Genomic DNA, 24,286 nt, shown 5'->3' with positions numbered 1-24,286 from the left:
ATGGTGGCCTGTCAGTCTGGATGGGAAGATGTAAACGCTGCGTCTCACTGGATCCGAGATGCCGCAGTCGTTGGTGAGAGGCAGCAGTGTTTTATTTATCCCCAAGAAAGAAAAAGTGCTACCATGGGTTGTGAGACACATCCTGATTTCAGAGACAGCAAATGTGACAAATGCGTGTCATAACCAATTGTTGGTAAATAACACAAGGTGACAGAGGCAACGGCACTTGTTGAAGCCAGAGAGTGGTGCAGCGAGACTCTGAAGCTAGGCCTGTCGCCAAAACCTCCCAGCGCACACTGTGCATCGCTGACCCACCAGTGTGTTCACGTGTACAGCTGAGAGAGCACCACTCCTCCCTGGTGAAAAGCCCGAGAGTCACAGAAGCAAGCATGACATTTGAGAGGAGTCTTGAGGGACACGCAGACTCACTAACCAGGTGAGGTGGGACCCAGGGCAGAAAGGCCAATCATCCCAGCACAGGCACGAGCAGACGCTCAGAGCCTGATGGACGATGTCAAAGTCTTGGGTTGGCCTCCCCAGAAGCAGACCCGGAGACAAGGGTCACTGGCAGGGGTTCATTTGGGAGGTGATGGAAACACCATTGGGAGAGTGGGGGGTCAGCTGAAAAAGAGCACGTTATCAAGGCAGCGCCCACTGTGGTGACTAGAGCTTAACCCCACGGGGAAAACTCTGGAAGCCAGTGTAGAACACAACCTCCGAAATTATATCCTCACCATACGGGGTGAGGGAGCTTGGCTGTTTATCACCAGCTCCATCTGACGCTGGTTAAGGCTCTTCTTGGGAGGGTTAATCCTCAGCACTTCCAACCTGCTACACACTGGGCGCCTTGGCTCCAGCGGCTGGAGAAGGCTGCTGAGGTGTCCACCTCACCATGTGGGGTGCATGGTCTCGGGGAAGAGGGGAGGTTATGGCGGAGGGAGTGGAGGGGCAGGTGGAGAAGAATGTGGAAGAAACAGCAGCAAAACGAAGTGGAGGTCGGGGGAGGAGAACACGGAGGCCAGCTTCTCCTGTGCACTGGAGAGCCACACAGCCCTTTTAGCTGGCCTGACATCGCCTGCAGTCAGACCCTGTGCTCCTGTTTAAATCTCAGAAATTAAGCAATACGGCAGGGGAGTTGACAGGTGGAGTAAACAGCCGCAAACAGTCTGTCTTGTCTCATCAGTATGAAATAAAAGTAATTGGAAGCCAATTTGTTTCTGCTTTCTTTCATCTGCATGTTCATATCGATAGCTCTTTTCACAGTTCCACCGGTGACAGCCCTGTGAAACCAGGAACAGCGTTTCCTGAGGACTCTCCCTCCCTGATCGCCGAGTTTGCGTTATAATCTCCCAAATCACTCTGAACTGACAGGGGCTCTTCAGGGCTTTTCCAGGATGACTCAACCACAAAATCCGACCTGTCACAGCGAATTCTTATGAATAAAAGGGGATTGACATCAGCATCATAAAGGAGCAGAGTGCGTTCGTGCACCTTTAAAAGGCAGACCACAGAGACGGGGACTCCAGAGGAGACAGGGACCATCTGCTTTGGAATTCGGATGGGAATGCAAAACCAACGTTCGCATGATAGATTTAAATATTTTTAAAAGGAATTATGATGGAAACAAACATTCTAGTTTAGAGGGAGATAAATTTCTTCTCCTGTTTAAATTACCTTCAAATGTTTTAACACAATATAGTCCTGTTTCCTAGAGATTTACATGTCACAGATTTGCATTTTGGCTCAGTCAACAGGGGCTGTGCTCATCTAGCTACAGATCAACCCTGACGAAGTCCCTGCAGGGAACGGGGAGGTGATGTCCATGTCTATAGCTAAAGTCTGATGAGGAAGGCAGCCAGCCGGCCAGCTCGGACCCCTGGTGCAGAATCAACAGTGACGTGGGACACAAAGCCTGCCTCTCCGACATTTCTGGAGTTCTGACACTTCTTTCAGAGGGGCTGACAGATTTGCATGGCGTGTGTCTGGCAGAGTCATTGTCAGACCACAGAGCCACTTCCTAACGATTTAAAGGAATGTGACACACTCAACACAAACCGCCTCTTCTGCAGTATTTCTTGATACTCCTGCTGATTTCTTATAAAAATACAAGCTTTTAGTTTTTCTTAGTTCGCAACATGGTAGACTACAAAATATGTGATGTGAGGAGCTCTTCCTCTGCTTATTTGATCTTTCCTGTCCTCAACTCCCCTTCTTCCAGAAGAGGAGAGAAGACGGAGAGATGTTCCTTCCTGCAGTCAACCTCTGATGCCCCTCTCATCTGCCGTGGCCACCACTGCTAGACAGGCCACCAGGACAGTGATCACAGCCACTTAAGACGACCAAAGGCATTAAAGGAGCTGAAAAAATGAGAGAAACAGAGGGACCTGCCTCGCGATTTAATGTAGTTGGATCCTAATCTGAAAATGAACTGAGGATTCCCTTAGCCACCGGACAATGCACACTTCCTAAATACTGATATTTCACAGCGTTTAGAGCAACTCGAATGTGCCTAATTTTATCTCCTCATCGTCCTTGGTTTAGGAATGACACTTGGCTCATGTTCTAGGAAGCATCTCTGTTCTCACTTTTGAAAACAAAAGTTATCCCACAGTTTCTAACTTTCTTCTGGGTCGAAAAATAACAGTAATAGAATAATCTCTGAACACTGATAATAACATCCAAATAAGAATTATGGGAAAGCTTAGTGGCATAAAGGCCAGCACAGGAAGGCGAGACATCCTACAAGGACTTCACCACTCTATTTCCCAAGCTTTATGATGGAAGCAATCAGAAGAACATTTCTTGAAAGTATTCAGAACGTCAACTCTTTGGATTTAATGGATTTATATTCTTGGAAAAGAAGAATAAGATGATTTTGGAAGACACACTCAACTTCACCTCCATTTGCTGAGTTAAAAATAAAGTTGGTGAAAGATCAGTGTTACTATGTGTTTCCATGGAAGTGTCAGTTGGGGCTGCTCCGGGAGGGTGCTGACAACACCATTCCCCAGTCTGAGCGTTACCTATGATGGAGAGAAAGGCTTTTGCTCTGGCTGGTTCAAGAGCGCTCCCTCTCAGCGTCGCCTCACAGACGTACGCCCCGGTGTCGGAAGAGGTCGGGTTGCTGATGGTAAGATGTCTCCCAAAGCTGTGGAGCCCGCTGGTGATCCTCACCCCGTTTCTCTTCCAGCTCACACTCAGGTCTTCAACAGGCCTGCGAGAACGAAGGGTATGAGTGACAGTAATTGTTAATCACGTAGATGGCAATAGTAATAATTCCGGGCATTCGGCACAAGCTCGACAAAGCTAATTCTACCAGGAACCATGGCGGGTTGAACAATGGACATTTAAAAATCGATCCAGATGTAACTCTACTCCCTTACAGCACGCATCAAGGATACATTATGCTCAAGGGCTATTGAGCAAGGATAGCTAATTGCAGCAGCAATGGACCATAAGTGCTAATGATTCCATTTGCTCAGGAAAAGAATGTTTAAAATAAATACTACTCGGGGACACAGCTACACGGGAGGTGTGATCACGGGAATCACTTCTGGAGCGAGCACTAACTAGGCCGAGAACACCCAGGACTACAGAGGAGGAGAGGAATTAACTCTTTCCTTGGCACTCGAAGGCCTCAACTCCTCTCTCCTCCTCAGCTAGAGTCTCAGAGGAGGCCCTCCGCTATGACCCATGAGTGGCTCAAGTGACAAGGACCGATTTCCAACAGAAACATTACACTCAATACAAATATTGCAATACAAGGCTTGGGAATCCAGTTCCTGATCCTCCCATATCTGTTGAGCTCACAGCCCAGCCGGACAAACAAGATTCCCATCGCCAGGAGAGCAAACCACATGCGTCTGTCCACGGCAGAGTAATCTCATCGCCCTTATGGACTGGCATCCCCACGTGGAGGGCTAGCCACATACCTGGCATTGGCTATGCATTCCAAGGTGACCTCACTGGACCCAGCCACCACGCTTCTGTTGCCCGGAGGAATCACAATGACAGGGGCCATGGTTTCGGGTGTGCCAACATCTCCTGTGGCAGACAGAGGAAAAGTCCACAGAATTCTCCTAAGTATGGAAGACGTGAGGACTGGAACATGACAAAGGAGAGCTCTTGTCGACCCATTCTGATAGGACACTCGGAACCTCACGACCCCACCCAAGCCCCTGCGAGATACCCTTCGGTGTGGTCAGACTGTGGGAGCCGGGGCCTAAGCACGGCCAGCCTCTTTGCGGAACCCTCAGCCCAGGAGCGCAGGCACCGTCCTGACTGAGGACTGAGAGCCCTCCGCTGCTGTGGATAAGGGGAGCTTGTGCGGATAAGGGGCCTTAAACGGTTGACCATTCTCCAAAATGCTTGCTGACTTTATTTTTTTATTGACTTAAGACCTTGCTTATTGAGTTACCTAGTCTACCCACTATGTTCAAATCTGTTCGGTTCCACAAATACTCCATGTGCCAGGCACTCTGCTGGGCACGTGTACCGTTAGAAAGCAGCCAGCTTTCTTCTTTGGGCCCACAGCTGACTCCCAAGAGCAAACACAGTCAATTAACAAAGTGTTCCATTCTGTTAGTGCACTTTCAATCCCTTTTTTTCTGAAAAGTAAATATCCTGAATCCATCTCTGTTTTGTGAGTCTCAAACCATAAATAATTTAGCTCATCCTTCTGGTGACAAGGGAGAAAAAAATATGACACATTTTTGCCACTTTTCCCTAAAATACATGTAATATCAAAATTAAACTACCCAGAGTACACTTTACAACTGTGTATTTAGGGAAAATGAAGACTGATCAAACATCTCCAGAAGAGGAATTTCAATAAAAGGTGGCGATGGCAAAGACTGGAGATAAAAACAAGTTTAAATCTTTGCGAATGCAAAAGGCTCCATCTAAATACTTCAGGCTGCAGAGACCGCCCCCACAACAGCACCTGAGGGAACTCTGGCCAGTGAAAGGTGATGGCTGTGGGTCAGGGCCACCGAGAGGGAACAACAGGAAAAAGACCACTGGCTTCTTAGCAATGCTAATTTCCCGCAGCTCTATGTTCTGGCTTTCACGGTCTAAGCAGTGTCTGATTTTTTAATTAAAGGTTCATGTGAATTTGAAAAATAAAGAAAGCTTAATGCAGGCAACACGAACAAATTAATTGTTTTCAACCTATACATCAATTGCATTGATGGGGAGCCGGTTCTCACGTATCCTCAGGTGCCCCAGAAAGCCGAGAGGCAGCCTTCATCTTCCCCAAACTCCTTGCCTCCGAAGCCAGCCCCACAGGGCCTCTCCGGAGCTCTTCCTTCTGACACTCTCTGCTTAGAAATGGTAGAGACTGTGGGGCCGCTTATCAGATTTCTGAGGAGATGCTGGAGTGCAGGCACTTTCAAGATGGGGCAAAGGACGGAAGCTGAATGCCAATCAGATTAACAGCCTGCCTGTCATCTGTGGAAGTTGCTGATGAGGAGAAATGACCTGAGAAGCTAATATTTGCAAATAGTTATGTGAAGTGAAGGAGAGCAGCAGTGAATGCGAAAAGGTCACTGAGCAAGGTGCTAATTTGGCATTAATCATTGCTCAGCCACGGTGGCAGAAGAGGAAACTCATGCTCAGCACTTGTCACTACCCAGGGAGGACAGTCCCCCCAGCTGGTCAGCCTCGACTGCACGCTGACCCCGGGAGACCATGCTTGAGACAGATAAGCACCAAGGCTGAGCTTATGGCCCCTCGGGGACAAGTGGAATGGAACACTGCATGTGCCACTCCATCATGGGTTCCAGCCACATCGGTAGGAAGATGAAGCAGTCCTCAACTGTGATTCATACGGAACAGTAACTTTTAATTATATAACACTTTCAGCACAGACCAGTACACTCTTTCAATGTATGCTCACTTGATGGGGTCGACAGGACAAGTCGAGCGACTAGCTGGATTTGGGGCTGGAAAATGTCAGACTGTTCTCAAACCCGGGCCTTCTGACCTGACTCTTTTGTTCTTTCTAGTGATGCATGAATGACACATGATACTTGTTGGAGAAGTAGGTGCAAGAGATGCAGATGATATGTAAAAGTTCCTAAAAAGAGTATTTGTAACATACACACAAGGACGCTGGTAAGGTGACCCCGACTTATGGAAACTACGACAGCAAGATCAAAGCAAGGTCTTCTGATTGCAAAGCCTGTGCATTTTCTATTGAAACTGCTGCAACAACTTTTCAGGAAAATATGTGAGTGCCCAGAAGCCAGATCTCCCAATAGCAAGGATAGTGCTCACCATAGTACACAACGTTCGCACACTATCTTCTTTTAAAAAAAAAATCATTTTTGGATTTCAATCAAATTTGTATGTGCACATGGATTAAAAAGTATAAGAACAGTATAGGGAGGCTTAAAATGAAACGCAACAATCCCCCACCCAAACGTGAACATTTGGCTTGTCATTTGGCAACTTCACCTCAGTTGGGTGGGAAGCTCACTGTTACTCTGCAGGGACCCTGGATCCCAGAGTGCCAGGTCTGTTCTCTGGGGCCATTCATTCTCAGGGGACGGGAATCCTTGCCTATTTGTCTGTCTGTCTGTCTATTCATTTTAGCTGCTGAGTATTCTGTGCACAGCAGTAGCACAGGAAGCCAGCAGACTGTTGCAGATACAAACTATTAACTAATCCCTTTGTTTTTAAGCTCTACGTCATAACTGGCCCTCGGTGACCAAGTCTGCTCCAGGTGTCCCCAAGCAGAGCCTTCTCCTGCCATGGTCATTATTCCTCCATCCGAGAGCTCCTTTCCAGATACTTGCTTCTGTCTCATTCGCTAACGGCTTCCTCTTGCTTCTTTTTGTCACGTGGACCCAAGGCTCTTATTCCTTTACTGCTTTTCAGTGGGTGTTTACTTCTTTTTTAATCGAGAGAAGGTAATGGAGGTGCATTTTTAACCCGCCATGCTGACTTTTCTACCAAATTTTTTTTCCACGTTCAATTTTTAGAAGAAAGATGCAAAGAAGAATATCTAGGCATTTTTAAAAGAACAAAACAACCTCTTTATTTCCGCTATTCCATAGTATCTGAGATATAATAAGCACTCAGCAAATACTTAATTTTTCAAAAATATTCTACAATAAGGAGCCACTGCTACTCCACCAGGAATATTTCCCTCTCCTCCAACGTTCTACATGAACAAAAAATTTTTAAAATGCCATATGCCGATGCATTAAGAATTATTTCCGAGAAGAATGAAAACATCATGGGAAGGGGGAAGAGAGCTGCACTTTACCAGCCCCCACCCGGCCCCGAAACATTGTGAATGTTTACGGTTACAAATGTCACCTCACTTAACCTAGCAAGCAGCCAGTAAGAGAGCCACTATTATCCCCTTTTGTAGACGGGAAAATTGAATTCCAAAGTCACATGACGTCAGATGGTAGAGAAAGAATTAAAATAAAGGAATGTCTTCATCCAAAGTTCGTCATCTTTCTTTCCCATAATGCTGTCTCCTCCTAATAAAAACTTTGGTTGTGCTCAGTTAACCAAAAATTAAATTAACTGGAACACTCCTTCCTCCAAGCATTTTCTTAATTGAGATTTTACTGTAGCTTTTTCAACTGAACGTTTCCCAAGCTGGTTTTAGGTGGTTGGAGGTGAAGACATTGAATCAAAAGAGGATTTCTGCCGAGGTCAGCAGCAAATGGGCACGAGGCAGCCTTAGAACAGAAAGGCAAACGCTGCAGACGAGGCCTCTTTGCAGTTACAGGAAGAAAGAGTCAGAGCAGAGGGAAATGGAACTAATCCGAGTCACTGTCCCCACACGAATCCCTGAGTCACTGAAGAGGCTGAGTAGGGAGAAGTTGTCCAGGTCGCATTTAACTAAAAAGTGTATTTAAAGAATAGCAAATCCCTCAAATAGGAAAAAAAAAAGTTCAAAGTTCACCTGAACTGCTAAGCTGTGGAATCCTGCAGATAAAATGGGACACATGTAAAACAGCCTGCCCGTTTCACTGCAGTCAAGCTCAGTGCTTCAGGTGCGAGAGCAAGCATCATGAGAAATGGCACGTCACGCGGACTCAGCCTTAGGAACACAAGGAATGGTGGGTGGGGATGGACTAAGACCCTGGGGGCGGTGAGGAAGTAAGATCAACTTGTGGGGATCCGCACACAGAGCATTCCAGGCAGAGGGAAGAGCTGGAGGAGCCACACGGAGGCCGGCGAGGCCGGAAGAGAGAGACATGGGGAAGAGAGACATGGGGAAAAGACGTTGGGAGGGATCGGCTTAGGCAGGGCCCCATAGGTGAGAACTCTGGGCTTTCTTCTCCATGAGAATGCGAAGCCACTGGGAGGTTTGGGGCAGAGGAGGAATATGATATGACCTTGTCTTAAAAGAGTCAAACTCTGGAGACTGGTTGGGGGGGGAGTGACTGCAATGGATAAAGGAGGACACGGGGAGATCAGCCAGGTGACTGAAAGACACAGTGATGCTCGCACTGGGGTGGTGGAGGTGGAGTCAGGACATTTGTCAAAGGCAGAGACGCACAATCTGCTGATGGGGTGGACAGGGGGACAACTGCAGTACTGGGTCCGCAAGAGGAAGTTGCCATTTCTGAGACAGAAGGACCAGAGGAGTCAAAGGTTGTGGGGGACAATTCAGGAATTTGGTTTTGGATGTGTTAAATGTTGGAGGGATGCCTCCTAATCTCAAGGCTCAGCAGTGGCTGCTGGGCATTCCTCCACGCTTGGCCTTTGGCCCCTCTGCTCCCAATGTTCACTCTCCTGTCTTGTCTACAACACCATCTCTTAAGAAAGCTGCTCATTCCTCAAAAAAATTAAAAATTAAAAGTGGAGCTACCATATGATCCAGCAATCCCATTGCTGGGTATATATCCAAAGGAAATGAAATCACTACCTAGAAGAGACATCTGTACCTCATGTTCATTGCAGCATTATTCTCAATAGCCAGACACAGAAACAACCTAAGTGTCCATCGACAGATGAATGGATAAAGATGATATATACACGTATATATATGTACATATATAAAGAATATATATATATATGTATAGATGTGTGGGTATATATATATATGTATATACACACACACACAATGGAATATTATGCAGCCATAAAAAGAAGAAAATTCTTCCATTTGAGACAACATGGATGGATCTTGAGGGCATTATGCTAAGCAAGATGATTCAGACAGAGAAACACAAATTCTACATGATCTCATATATACGGAATCTGAAAAAGTGGAATTCATAGAAACAGAGAACAGATCAGTGGTTGCCAGAGGTGGGGAAACGGGTGAAGGTGGTCAAAAGGGACAAAGTTCCAGTTATGAGCTAAAAAAGATGTGAGGAATGCAATGAAAAAAAATGTCTCTAGGCATTGCCACATGTCCATTGTGCAGCAAAGTCACCGCCAGTTGAGAACCACTGGTTCCAGCTCACACTCCTAGACAGTGATATGGGCAGGAGCAAACACCAATTCTCTCTTCATAGTTAAAAAAAAAAAAAGGAAAGAAAGCCGCCTATCCCTGTGGACTGATAGCTAGACGGCCTTCCTCACTGGGGCCTCAGTTTCTGCCCTGGGCCGTCTCCAGAGGACCCTCCTTGGTTCCAAGCACGGCAGCTGTGGGCAAGTCTAGACGGCCTCGTGCAATCATGCAGGCTGCCTGGGGGACATCGTGTCCCACACGGTCCTGCGCACGGCACACCAGATGCAAAGACATTCAGCACTCAGTCCCTGCACGCCCTCTTCCTGATCCTCTCCAGACCGAGCTCCATACCTACTCTGGTGGAGTCCGGAACTGCTCCTGAGGCCTGAAGCCAGGCATGTAACTTGCTTTGGCTGCTAACACCCTCCAAAATGCAGCTGATCTCATCCCACTCGCCCCCCACTCTTGTCCGCATAACTGCATCTTCTCAAGTTTCTCTTATTTACTTGAATTTCTCTGTGAGGAGGATAACACCATCCTGAGAACACACAATGTTGACGCTGCCGACATGCTTAGTGTTGACTGCCAGCCCTTTCTTCTCAATCTGTTCCAACCTGGACATGTGGACATGGTGAGTTGGGGTGCTGGCCAGGCCCCCAGAAGCAGGCTGAGTCAAGCTCTCCCTTGCTCCAGCCTCTGACCAATCCCTGGTCCTTTCCAGTCCAAGCTTCTCCCCCTTCCCCCAATTATCCCAGACGAGGTTCCCCTGTGCCCAATAGCTGTGAGGCGTAGTTATGAAGAGAACAGCTTAGAATTCAATGCACCTGGAAATACCACAGCTTCTAACTGTTTGGGAGAAAGCTACTTCTTTGAGCCTTACTTTCCTCTTTTGTAAAATGACACCCATTTCACAGGGCCATTCAAAACAAGAGTATCCACATGTCTGTCCGTATGTATGTAGGTATATATCCTGTCCCAGGGTCTCATCCTTCTCTTCTGCAGTGATGTACTCCTCAATGATGCCCTGAAGGGGCTCAGGGCCATCATAACTTGCTCTTTTCCCAAGTTGGTGAAGATGAGCATGCTGCACCTTGCAGCAGGCCTGCAGTTCTGTTCACTGCTCCGAGGGAAAAGCGCCCACCCTTGGGGCTCCCAGCACACACACAGGTCTCCCCGTACTCTCTTGTTACAAAGATCTCAATGTCGCATTAAAAAATACAGCCTTCTTTCTTTCAAAAATGAGTCTACGCCCCAAAGAAGGGGAATTTTCCAGAATATCTGAGAAAGCAAATCCCACATTTTGGTTCTCTCTGTTAGAGCCACTGTCTTGAGTGCCCTGATTCTGAGCTGAGTGCTCCTGGCAAACACACCTCAGGAAGTCTTTGCGGCATCCAGCTCAAACAGGGATGAGCTCGTGGGCTCATTACCTACACAATGCCAGTTTTCCCCTGTGCCATACCAGGAAGTAATGAGGTCAAACTCTGCCCTCAGCCAAAAGATGTTAAGTCACATTGGCCCTGAGACACAAAACTCGTGCATAGCTTTCATGCAAACGTGCAAATTGAGCAAACTATACGCTCTCCTTACATACAATAGATACATTCACCCAGAGGTGACTTTGTTACAGGAAAAATGGTACTGTGACAACTAACACACATTCTAAGATTAAAAAGAATCTCCAGCTCTTCAATTCCTAGTGTGTCTATATCTTCAGCATTTGTATTTTTGTAAAAGCAGGATCCCGTCTAGAAGCTAGCAGCTAATGAAGTCCACAGGATCATTCGAAACTTCAAAATCTGCCTGCTCCCAGAACAATTGGTCTGAAATTAGTAGGAACAAAAGAGAAAATAAGGTTGAAAACAAACCAAGAAGTAAAATACCTTAAGAAAGTTCTCACTGTTGAGCAATAAGTTCTATGGCTTTTTAAAAAAACCTTTTTTTAGCATCCAATAATAGTATTGGTTTTGTTGGTTTAGTTGTTTTAACTGGTTTAATGGTTTTGTTGACTAGATGAGACCATAGTTACAAAAATGCTTTAAAATTTAGGGCAACTGGCTATCTGAACAGAACAGGAAGTGATCCCTTCGAGCCATCGCTGCAGGCCCCCCGGCTCCTTGGTACCCGGCTCTTCTCTCACTGCTGTATCAGGACTTGTCGGTAGGTCTGTCCACCTTCGGGAACAAGGAGGGACAGATGTGTTATTGCCCTGTGTATGAAGCAGACCTGCCTAGCCTGCACAGCCCTTCTGAAAGGACGTGTTGCAGGAGGAATTGAGTCCTGTTCAAACATAACACAGCTGCTTATTACCAGATCATCAGCACAACAACAACTGCCTCTTATGTCAAGTGCACTACGCCAGGTGCTGCGCTGGTGCTGGGGACACAAAGCTCCACTGCACGAGGTCGGCGTGGTCAGGGAGGTTCGGGTTTTGCAGAGGAAGACAGTCACGTTAGCAGAACAAGTACACGCAGGTTGCTGTGGGGCCGGAAGAGGCGCAGGGAGGGGCACAGCAGGACGCGGTGGGTGTGTGTGGCGGTGAGATTAATTCTTCCGGGGGGATTAGGAAAGGCTCGAGCCAGGTCCTCCAGACGGACAGGTATTCACCAGGAAGATGAGGGGAGGAAAGGCATTTCAGGAACAGAAAAAAAAGACGGTGGAAATCAGTCGGGCCTGTTTGGAGAACTGCAAGTAGTTCCTGACGGGTGAGGGGAACTGAGGTCTGGGGGTGGCCACAGATGAGGCTGTGGAGGTAGGCGGGGCCATGCTACAGAGTTTGGACTTTATCCAGAGAGGAATGGAGAGTCATTGAGGATTTAGGAGGAAGGCTCTGATCCGGTAAGAGAGGCAGAAGGGAGGGAGGAGTGAGAGGAGCAGAGGAGTCCCAGGGAGCTGAGTTTGTGCACAGAACTCTCCAGGTTTCTGGCTTGAGTGCTCTGAGTGGACGGTAGTGCTTTGGGTGTTAGGATGGAGGAGGAAGTAGGTTCTAGAGAAGAAGCCCGGGTTTCATATGAGGTGCTTGTAGGTATCTAAGTGGGCAGAAGCAGGGGGTGTAGGCTGGTCAGCAGCATGAGGGGTGACTGAAATTCTAGGAGACAGTGAGACTTCTCTGCGAGAGCATGAAGAATGAGAACAGAAGACAGGCCTTGGACAAAACCCCAGGCAGCATCGACCTTTAAAGGGCAGACACAGGAAGCCCACCAAGGACCGTGAGAATAGGCGCTCAGAGAGGGAAGAGAAAGATGTTATGATGCTAAGGAAAGAGAGGCTATTGTTTTTTCCACGTGGACAGAAATTTCCATATATAAAATCAAGGTGTCTTCTGCTCAGTTTCTGAAGGTGAATCTTTGAGTTGACCTTGTAGGACAGTTGCTAAGGAATGCAGAGCTATATATAAATACAAGTCCTGACCTCCACCAGGAAGGGTTTCTTGTTCCACAAAATACACTTAGAACACTGGAGAACTTGACTCATTTGGATTCAGTTCTACAGCTCAGTTTCTGCAAACAGGGTGGCTCTGGCCCTTCTCAACCTGCTTTCTGTGCAAGTTAATTGGTCAGTCTTCTATGATTCTTGACCTTCTTCCATGCACAGCAAGGTACAGTGAGGCTCTTCCGAGCCACGGGGATATTTTACTTAAAGAAAATCAGGTGGCTTTCCCGCTTATCAATTGCTTTTGCAACCACTTGGAGTCTGTCATCTTTCTCTGCATTATTAAAAAGCTCTGGCAAATGGATTAAGTGCTTTCCTGCCAGCAAAAGCATCCCAACAGGTGTGTCTGATCTCTCGCCACCACGGGGAGCCGGTGTCTTGATAGCTTCACTCCTGTAAAGGTGTGCACGCAGCAGGCTGACCAGGTCATTCCCCGGGACTCCAAGGGAGCAGTTTCTTGAGGCAGAACTTGGGTAATTTTAAGTTGCACTTTATTGTGAAAACTATTTCAGCCCTCAAATTCACTTTTTAATTTCTACTTGCCTAGCTCCTGAACAGACGAAGCGGGCGTATAAATTTCTGGGTTAATAATCCGTCATGTGTGCATGTGTGCGGTGTCTATGGAAACTTTCCCATTCTTTTAAACACTGTGTTGTCTGTCGTTCAACAGCCAGAACCCCATCGCAAATCTCGAAGGCAGTGAGAGGGAGAGGAGGAGGTGAAGGCTGAGGGCGTGCTCACGTGGACAAGCCCAAGTGCAAAAGCTCTGGCTGTTCCCTCGAGATGAGTGTGCACCAGCTGATTCAATTCTCGTTTACTGTCCAACAGTGGGAGCGAAAGAAAAATGGGAGGAAGTACAGCAGTATAGCCCATTTACAATTTTATCTTTACATGTACTTCCATTCTTATCTCAATACACTTCTGGACTTTTCTATTGGCAAGAGAGGATAAATAAAATAATATGACAGTTTGACAAACAATCCAGCAGTTTCTTTTCTTCTCATTTATAACATATTTGAAAACTTGCACATTTGGAAATGAATGGACTGTAACAAAGAATGTATTTCATGGGCTTTTTACCGGGCAGAGAAAAATGAAGGTGATAAAAGGCAACTCTCCAGCGGGCTTATTTATTTATTTATTTTGGGATGAGCACAAATTGGTAAACCATGAAACAGGAGTGTGGACTGAGGAACCGCACAACTGGACACTGGAGTGGAGCCATCCCAATATCTGATTCGAGGGACAACAGCTGATAACCTGCTTTTTATGTAAACACAGAAACGCATAATCTACCACTTCATAGTGGAAGAACCGTAACCAATAGAAAAACTGGGACTATATGTAGTTTGGGTGGGTTAGAGGGGGAAAAGGGTATTTTTCAGAGGATTAGGTCAATTATCCGAATGGCGTTCAGAAATTATTGAGAATGTAGCTAGGCACAATCACAGATCACTTTCAGCTTCAATAAGAAACGCCCTTGGAGAATTCTGCAGATCTGGGTGAGGAGCCCACACCCACCAGGGCAAGTGATGCCCTTCTGGGGCTATTAGCAAGGACAACGGGAAACGGGACCCTGTGGTGGGCCTTCGAGGCCTTGGTTCCCCTCCTCCCCCGAGCTGGAGGAACTCCAAGGTAAAAAGTTCTTTTCAAAGTTTAACTGAGAGACGCAAAACATTTAGAGGTTGGTAGATCTGTAGGGAGAACACACTGCATTTCGTAAACTGGAAGGGAGGAGCGAAACCACGTTTGATTTATTTTTAATGGCCATGAAACCATCATTTCGTGGACACAGCTATATGACCTGGCATCTCTGCCTGTGCTGGCTGAGGGGCCCATGACAAGCTCACCCCATTCCCCGCTGTGCTTTTCCTGTGGCTCTAAACTCCATCTGACTGGAGAGAGTTAGTTTTGTTTACATCTGTCTCTCCCCACAAGAAGGCAAGACCAGGAGCACAGGCATTTTCCTCTGTTCTGTTCGAGCCATACTCCCAGGGCCCTAGAACGGTGCCTGATGCTTGTGGGTGCTCAGTAAGTATCTGCTGAGTGAACACAGAGTGAAGGTCTTGGGACAAGTGTCTCCCTCCTGAGAACGCTGTAGGGCCAAATGGGATGGAACTGAGCAGTGACATCTTCAAATCATGAGAGCAGTCTTATTTAGAACTGTCTTGCTCCTCAGCCCTCCGCCACCCCATGGGCAGCTTCCTTGATGCACTAGTCAAGACCAGGCCCCAGGTGATCATGACCAGGCATCTGGGCCCTCTCCTTCATAGGGTCTCCCTCCCAGTTCCATACTCCTGTGTTTCAGCTGCACCCGACCACAAGGCACTCTCTGCAGCATGCCAACTGCCCTCCTCTGACCTGAGTGCCCCTCCTGTAACAACTTCCTCCATTCCTACCTGCCCCCAACTGCACTGCTGCCTCCTGAATTCCACTTATCCATCGAGGCCGCGGAACATGTCACCTCCTCCATGAAGGCTTCCCAGGCCTCAGTGAAAGTCATCCTCCCTCTCTGTACTTGCAGTACACCTTTTTTCTTTAATTGTGGCTAAACACACATAACGTGACATTTACCATTTTAACCATTTTCAAGTGTACAGTCCCGTGGCATTAATTTGCATTGTTGGGCAACAATCACTACTAGCCACCCACAGACTTTTTCATCTTCTCAGACTGAAACTCTTGTCCCCAGTTAAACAACTCCTCATTCCTCTCTCCCCAGCGCCTGGCGACCACCATTCTACTCTCTGTCTATGAATTTGACTACTCTAGGTCCCTCACATAAATAGAATCATATAGTATTTGTCCTCTTGTAACTAGTTGATCTCATTTAGTGTAATGTCTTCAAGGTTCATGCATGTTGTAACATATATCAGAATTTCATTCCTTTTTAAGGCAGAATAACATTCCACTGTACGGATATACTACATTTTGTTTATCCATTCATCCACTGATGGACCCTTAAGTTGCTTCCACCTTTTGGCTATTGTGAATAACGCTGCTAGAAACATGGGTAGACGAATATCTGTTCAAGTCTCTCCTTTCACTCCTTTTGGGTATATATCCAGAGGTGGAATTGCTAAATCATATGGTAATTCTATGTTTAATTTTTTTAGAAACCACTATACCTTTTTCCACAGTGGCTGCACCATTATTCATTCCCACCAGCAATGCAAAAAGAGTTCCAATTTCTGTACATGCTTACCAACACGTGTTATTTTCTGTTTTATTTGGGTTTTTAAAAAGTAAAAGCCATCCTGGGACCAACTCAGCAGCCGAGTGGTAAAGTTCACACGCTTCACTTTGGCGGTCCGGGGGTCACCAGTTCAGATCCTAGGCGTGGACATGGCACTGCTCATCAGGCCATGCTGAGGCAGCATCCCACATAGCACAACCAGAAGGAACTATAGCTAGAATATATAACTATGTACTGGGGGGCTTTGGGGAGGAGGAGGAGGAGGGGGAGCAGGGGGAGCGGGAGGAGGAGGGGGAGGAGAAGAAAGACGATTGGCAACAGATGTTAGCTCAGGTGCCAACTGTTAAAGAAAAATAAATAAATTAATTAATTAAAATAAAAGCCATCCTGATGAATGTGAAGTGATATCTCATTTGACTCGCATTTCCCTAATGATTAGCAAAGTAGAGCATCTTTCCACGTGCAAATTGGCCACTCATATATCATCTTTGGAGAAGGCCTATTCAATCTTTTGCTCAGTTTTTAAACTAGGTTGTTTGGTTTTCCTTTTTTTTGTTGCGGGGGTGGGGTTGTTGAATTTTAGGAGTTCTTTATGTATTCTGGATGTGAATCTCTTTCCAGGTATGTGATTTGCAAATATCTTCTCTCATTCTGTGGGTTGGCTTTTCACTCTGTTGATAATGTCCTTCAATACACAAACGTTTTTAATTTTGATGAAGTCCAATTTGTCTATTTTTTCTTTTGTTGCCTGTGCTTTTGGAGTCATATCCGAGAAATCATTGCCAAATCCAGTGTCATGACGCGTCCCCCTGTGTTTCTTTCTAAGAGTTTCACAGCTCTAGGTCTTAGGTTGAGGTCTCTGACCCATTCGGAACATGGGGATGGTGTATATGGCGTAAGGGGTGCACTACACCTTTTATACTTCGTTAATACTGATGCGGGCTCGGCGAGCCAAGGAGTCGAAAGAAAGATTTCTTGGACTCAAGGTCTGGTAGTAGTGCTCCTTTATTCAGAGAATAGCATGGGGACAGGACCCATGGGCAGTAAAGAGGTGCAGGCATGGGGACAGGACCCATGGGCAGTGAAGGGCTGCAGCATGGAGACAGGACCCATGGGCAGTGAAGGGCTGCAGCATGGGGACAGGACCCATGGGCAGTGAAGGGCTGCAGCATGGGGACAGGACCCATGGGCAGTGAAGGGCTGCAGGCATGGAGACAGGACCCATGGGCAGTGAAGGGCTGCAGCATGGGGACAGGACCCATGGGCAGTGAAGGGCTGCAGCATGGGGACAGGACCCATGGGCAGTGAAGGGCTGCAGCATGGGGACAGGACCCATGGGCAGTGAAGGGCTGCAGGCATGGAGACAGGACCCATGGGCAGTGAAGGGCTGCAGCATGGGGACAGGACCCATGGGCAGTGAAGGGCTGCAGCATGGGGACAGGACCCATGGGCAGTGAAGGGCTGCAGGCACGGAGACAGGACCCATGGGCAGTGAAGGGCTGAAGGATGGGGGCAGGGCCCATGGGCACTGAAGGGCTGAAGCATGGGGGCAGGGCCCATGGGCAGTGAAGGGCTGCAGGCATGGGGACAGGACCCATGGGCAGTGAAGGGCTGCAAAGTGTTGAGGGTTAGGATTAAATTTATAAGGCATGGGTACATGACTTATTTTTACTAGACAAAGGAAAGATAATGTAAAAAGTCATTAAATGGTATCAGTGCAGGTGGGGTCTGGTTATTGTGCGGTCGTATAACTTCAGATATGAACCAGGTCATGTAGATCGGCATGTAGGCCAGGACGCCTTGGGCTTCTCTCCCTGGGGCAGAATTGACCCACGTCAATATGACTCTGCAGCAGGTGTTGCCCGTACCCTGCCCCAAGTCTCTGTCACTTGCCCTTCACTGACAAGCCCAGGACTTTTCGCAAGCACCTGCCAGTTCCTACCTACGATCATTCTCTGGCCGGGATTTGGTTGGCCTACAAGGGTGAGGTGGATGGACAGGCCCGAACGCCCGTAAATTAATGCCCCTGCAAGCTGTTCTTAACCAATGAAGCATAGGAGTAGATGAATACATACTCAAGCTTTCTCCCCCTTGGGGAAGCAAGACTAAAGTGGCTTCTATACAGCCTCCCTGGGGTCTCTTGGGGGACTGGGCCAGGTGCTCACTGAGGTGACAGGCTCACTAATGCACCTCGTATTGGCGTCTTTCCTTTCGCTGTCTCCTCTGCACACTCCTTCACCCATATTTCCATGAGTCACGTCTAAATAAACTATTGCACTCACACCTTCCTTGAGCTCACATGCTCTGTTTCTGGGGGAAAGTAAGACAAGAGCCTGTCTCTTTCAGCCAGGGGCATTTGTACATGCGCACGTCTGCCCCAGCCACGGGAAACTCCTTGAAGGCATGTGATATTTATAAACCCCTGCATGCTTCAGAGTCTCTGGCAAACAGTAGGGGACTAATAGATGCTTGCTAAATTGAATGAATCTAACTCTACATTTTCCAAACAGATATCAGCATCTGTTCCTAAAACTTCCCAAGTCAAGAGTTTTGCACACAAGTTTTAGGAGAGTAACCTAGTTCTGCTCCTGGGGTATGTTTGTGACTGTGTGCCAGGCTCAAACCCTGGAAAATCAGATCTTCTTTACATAGCACGTGAGTCACAAACAGAATCTGTAACTAGAAAAGTGTCTTTAATATGTTAAACCAAGAACAAAGAAATTCAATCCTGAGTCCCTGGAGAAAACAGAAAATTTTCTTAACAAATGCTTTGTGCAGATGAGAGAAAGAAAAAAGAAGAAAAGAGATAAATAAGAGGGAAAGGGGTCACAGTCTGTTCAGCAGAATATATCTTGAAAATCACAGTTGTGCCTTCCTCCTTAAAATACAATAAAGATCTTTAGAAAACCAGACTAAATCGAAGTTATTTTCCCTCGCTACAGATACCACTGTTCAACTCACAGACTAGAAATTATGGCGGCTGAAGCTTGGAATTCATAGTCGAGTTGTAAAGAAGCCTGCTTGGGAAGCCATAGTGCTGGTGAACGCTCCCAGGGCTGTCAGTGTTTGAAGACTTTGCTTGATTGGAACAACATAAAATTGAAAGCTTTATATTTTATACCCTTCCCAAGTCATGTGAAAACGCAAAGAGCTGAGGGGCCAAACTTTTGAGAAACAGGTTCTCAAGGGTTCAGTTCCTTACCAGAAGGGGCACCCCACGGACCAACAGATGACCCTCTTTTTATTTTTTCATATCTTAAAGCCTGATATCTTACATAAAACCAGAGCTTCTCAAATTAGAACTCCAAAACCAAATAAAACCTCTCATTTACATATTTAGTGTTTCATAAAACTGAAATGCTGAAAGGTGGTTATGCCCAGAACTAAAGAAATATTTTATCAGTCATGGGGCATTTTCTTTTCTTACGTATTCCCACCTCAAATGCAAATGTTCATACAAATATATTGATGAACACTTCCTTGGCCGTATTTTTAGATGATCAATTTCTTATTTGTTTCATCTTAAACGAGGGTAAACCCTGAGATGGAAAATGTTGCAGGATTTCTATCCTAACCAGCATGAAGAAACTGTGAGCACTAAATGTTCCAGAGCAATAAATGGTAAGTGAACAATGTGATAGACAACCAAGTCCTTCAACCATATTCATTCCAAAATAACTCCGGGAATAGAACAGCATTCCGTTTTCTGACATTAGGATCATGCAGCATTTCTCACTGGAGGATGGAGCGGGGACTTCACCTTATCTCATCTCTAGGTGGGGCTGGCAGGGCTGCACCCTCTACCAACATGGCAGGACTGACTGCTCCTTGTGAGCCAGGGCAGCTTAGGGCTCAGCCTCTTGGGATATTTATCACCCTGAGTGGCGAGTCCTGACCTTGAGAAGCGTGGACAGTCAGGCTCTGCACATTTGGCTGTAGAGCAGTGCCACACATCCAATCTGAGCACACAGGTAAGAGAAGAGTGGGGGTCTTAGCTTCTTTCTTGGTCTTTCTCTCTCTCCCCTGTCTATCTCTGGGAATTAAGTGGGTCATTGTCCTTGATGAGGAGCACAGCAAACAAGACCACAGAATGAGCCAGGGCGCATGGGTGCTTTGATACTGAAGAATGAGAACTCAGAACTGTAGAGGAATTTCTTCTTCTGTTTTCCCATCTCTTTTCTTTTTGTTAGAAGTTGCTCTATCAGAATTACCCTTGGGTGTCACAACAGAGGTACAAACAAATCAGGAAATCTTAAGAGAAGAAAATATTTCTTTTCCTGTCTGCCCTAGCTTCCTTTAAATGAATAAAGTCAGTCCCACAGTGCCACAATAGAGTACTCAGCTGGAACAAGACATTTTCTGATACGACCCAAGGTTATCTATTTAAACCAACTGGTTCTCTACTCAGTCTGCTTTGAAGCAAGGTTTTTAAAAATGTCAGTGCAATCTCATTTATATTTTGGTCTAAAATCGACACTAACAATAAATCTAAGGTTGATGACAGAGAGGGGGTGAGTATATAAAGCAGAGGCTGTGTATACAAAGAATTAAGTGTACAAAAACACTGCTGAGATCCCTCTTAAGATATACGCTTACAAACAGATTACCACAAGTGTTACTGGGAAGGGAGTGTATTGCTGGCAGAAACATAAGAAGTCTGTCCACATACACTGGAAGGCAGGTGAATAAAAAATAAAGTCCTGATCTCATTTATGTGATTGTTCAAATATATTAAGAAAGAAGCTGGTCAGTGTGGGCCTATTTAAAATGTGGAAGGTCGATGATTACTCAGCAAATCTGGACCGTGCAAACTATCAGTTCAAACAAATGAACACCAGGGGCGCATTTCACACATGTAGCAGTTTTAAAGTAGTGTGGGTGCTCAGCTTTCTGTGAGGCAGCATGGATAACAGATTTATAGAGAGTTTATAGGAAATCCAAAAGTAATTATGGCAAATCATTAAACAATAGGCACTTTCACGAAACCTCTCCCAAAGCTTCCAATAAAAGGATGACATCTATTTATTTAAAAATTGGACTCAGTCTGTTCAATCCACGGAACAACATGTTTATAAGCATGAAATTCCCCGTGAGCCTGCACAGAGGGAGAGGGAGAAGCGATTGATGCTAGGACGGCCCTCTCTTGGTAACCGGCGTTGGCTCAATCAGCACACCAATGCTTGGGGAAGCTCACCAAGAGAAGCAGAGGGGAGTTGAACGAGCTTAGAACTGACCCCACGTGCCTGAATATAAGTCAAGGATTTTCCCCCAAACTATTCCCCCAAAAGAGTGAGTTGCCTTTGGTTGAGTCCTTACAAAGTCTCTCAGATTACAAATGCTCTATTTCTTGATTTTGAAAATTAAGTACCATTTGAGAAAGACACATTAGCCTAAAATAACCCCAATTGGAACATGCGGTGGTTACCTGAAGGAGTCAGCTTTTAGAAGAGACAGAAATTTAACATAGATTTAGTAATTATTTCCTGGAGGTATGATCTCCCACATGTAAGCGTTGGTTATTGTTGTGGAAGGGCCTTTTAAACATCATTTTGTAAAGCAATACATTAATGTGGTCCATCCACACTGTTAGATGCTACGCAGCTGTAAAATATGATGTGGAAGCTCTTTATAGCCTGATACAAGAGGTCTCTAAGATATACTGATAAGTGAGAAAAGCAAAGTACTGAACAGTATATATGTTGTGTTGCTTTTAGGGTAGAAAAGGGGGAAGAAATAAGACTATACATGCATAGTTGCCAATATTTACATAAATAAAAGTAACAAAATAAAAAATAAAAATATTCTGTAAAACAGATGTGGAAATCATTATTCTTTTACAATTACGCTTTTCTAAGGAATGGCTAAGGATGATAAAAACACAAGTCTTAAATATATTTATAAACACACTTTTCTTCTTCTGAACCTGGTACAAAATTTATTTTCTTCAGAGAGTCTTTTTCAGCTAATTTCAACCTACTCACTAGTTAGCTTAATTTGATGTCCGTATTTTCAGTTGCCAGAGCATGGAAAAACTACGTTTGGCTTTACAAATGTCCTTAAGACCTTTGTATTTATATCTTCTAAATTGGTGCTTCTCCAACCTTCATGTGCACACAAATCGCATGGGGCTCCTGTTCAAATGCAGATTCTAAATCAGCAGGTCTGGGCGGACCTGAGATTCCACATGTAATCAGCTCCCAGGTGAAGCCTGTGCTGCTGGCCATGCTCTGGTGGCAGAACTCCCACTCATTCAAAGGAAAAGATCGTGATTTTCAGCACATGGTGAGCTGTATAACAGAATTGTATAACAGAAAACACATAAAAACACTATGTCTTCAAGAACATGACTCAGCAGGAAGTAGTTATGCTGGGGGTGGAAGGAGGCAAGTCTGGGACAACTACCAGGGGAAAAAAAGGCAGGAGGGAACTGGGGATGAGTCCAAGGATTCCTGTGCAGCCCTGACATCTGCTGAGACTCTAGAACACCAGGCTGGTGGCACTTCAGTCTTGCAGAGGAGGAAGCAGGTGGAAGATGAGTTGAGCCTTGACAAACTGGGTATGCTGCAAGGACAAAATAGGACTAATACGCACAAGAAAGTAATTACAATGTTCACATCACAGTGTGTAGGAAAGAAAGGATGCTAGGAGAAGGCCAATGAATTGAGTGACTAGAGACGAGTTAGGTATTGATGAGGCAAAGAGGGCAAAGGGCAGGAAAGGTGGAAGGGAAGGAAGCCTGTGAACAGAATTAAAGATCCCGAAGGTGAACCATTTTCAGAGTGTACAAGAATTATAGCATGTGGGGCCGGCCCCATGGCAGAGTGGTTAAGTTTGCGCTCTCTGCTTCGGTGGCGCAGGGTTTCGCCGGTTTGGATCCTGGGTGTGCACATGGCACGCTCATCAAGCCATGCTGAGGCGGTGTCCCACATGCCACAACTAGAAGGACCTACAACTAAAAATACACAACTATGTACCGGGGGGCTTTGGGGAGAAAAAGGAAAAATAAAATCATCTTAAAAAAAAAAAGAATTATAGCATGTTTATTAACTGCTTAGGACGGGCCAGACAATGTGCTACTCACCTTGCATCCATCATTATGTATATTTTTTATTGTTCTCATTTTGACAGATAAGAAAACTGAGACTCACAAGGTAGGTTACCTGCCCAATGTCATAGGGCCGCTAAATGGCAGAGCTGGGATATGAACTCAGGGCTTTGTGGCTATAATTTGTGCTCTTACCTACTCCCCCATCCTTATTCCAATGATGAGGTCCAAGGGTGGCCGTGCACAAGTAGCGGAGATAAAAGCTCGTAGAGAGAGGAGGGCTGAGAAACTGCAGTCAGAGTGGCCATTTCAAATGCTGGACTCAGGCTGATCTTCTTGGAACATGCACTCTTCAAACTCAGACCCTGACAACTGCTCTGGCACCTGCCAATTCAAGTCCAACCCCTCTGCCTGGGGTGGGAGACATTCTTAAGGCCCCCCAATATTTTGAGTTCACTTCTCCTTCCCGGCTCCAGGGGAGGATTATCCTTCCCTGTCCCCTACAGGTTAGGTGTGGCCACGTAACTGGTTTTGGTCCACGAACTGTGGGTGAAAGGGACCTGTGTCACTTCCAAACAGATGCATTCAAGTGCCCGTGTGAGATCCCCTGTGACCTGTGCAGCAAGCCTAAAGACTCCTGTGGAGGTGGTCACATCACAGAATAGTGGCACATCCGACAGCTGGGTCTGAGTACCTTACAGTGGGCGGACCCCTCTCCCCAACAAAACCCGCACTGCACATGTAACGTGAGTGAAAAATAAACTCTGTTGTTTAAGCCACTGAGATCTTCAGGTTGTCTTTACTGCAACACAGCCCTTGTCTGTCCTGACTGATTCACTTGGCTGCCAAGAGCCCCTCTAATCCATCCCCACCCAGATAATCCAACTTTATTCTCCACTTCTCCCCCATAGCCTTCCTCAGCTCTGCTTGTGCTGGTTTGCTCACTGCCTTGTCTGCGGGGTCTGCTGCTTCCCAGCTCTGTGCCTGGTCCACATTCAACCTCCCCGCCCCTCCCCACCCACCCCCCTACGATGACCTCATAAGCCATCTAGCTCCATAAACATCCTTCAAGAGCCAGATCAAAGTCCTCTGCCTCCAAAACTTTCCCTAATCACTCTGACTCTTTCTTCCAAATCCATGCAACCCTCACAGAACATATTAACACTTCAATACGGAATTTGTTCAAAGGAAT

The 24,286-nt window shown here is 46.2% G+C and overlaps 1 protein-coding gene across 3 annotated transcripts in view; it reads right to left on the bottom strand.

Annotated features, from left to right (window-relative positions):
* SDK1 (sidekick cell adhesion molecule 1) overlaps positions 1-24,286 on the bottom strand; it is an 865,901-nt gene that overhangs the window by 249,764 nt on the left and 591,851 nt on the right. For all 3 annotated transcript variants that reach the window (XM_070484134.1, XM_070484135.1, XM_070484136.1), the window contains 2 exons: positions 3,933-4,044; positions 3,024-3,214 (listed from right to left, as the gene is read on the bottom strand). In XM_070484134.1, the coding sequence (XP_070340235.1) occupies positions 3,024-3,214; positions 3,933-4,044 (303 nt within the window). The remainder of the gene's footprint in view (positions 1-3,023; positions 3,215-3,932; positions 4,045-24,286) is intronic.

This window comes from Equus asinus, chromosome 14 (assembly GCF_041296235.1).
Source record: "Equus asinus isolate D_3611 breed Donkey chromosome 14, EquAss-T2T_v2, whole genome shotgun sequence".
NCBI classification, from domain to species: domain Eukaryota; kingdom Metazoa; phylum Chordata; class Mammalia; order Perissodactyla; family Equidae; genus Equus; species Equus asinus.
This window is presented reverse-complemented; position numbering and strand designations above follow the sequence as displayed.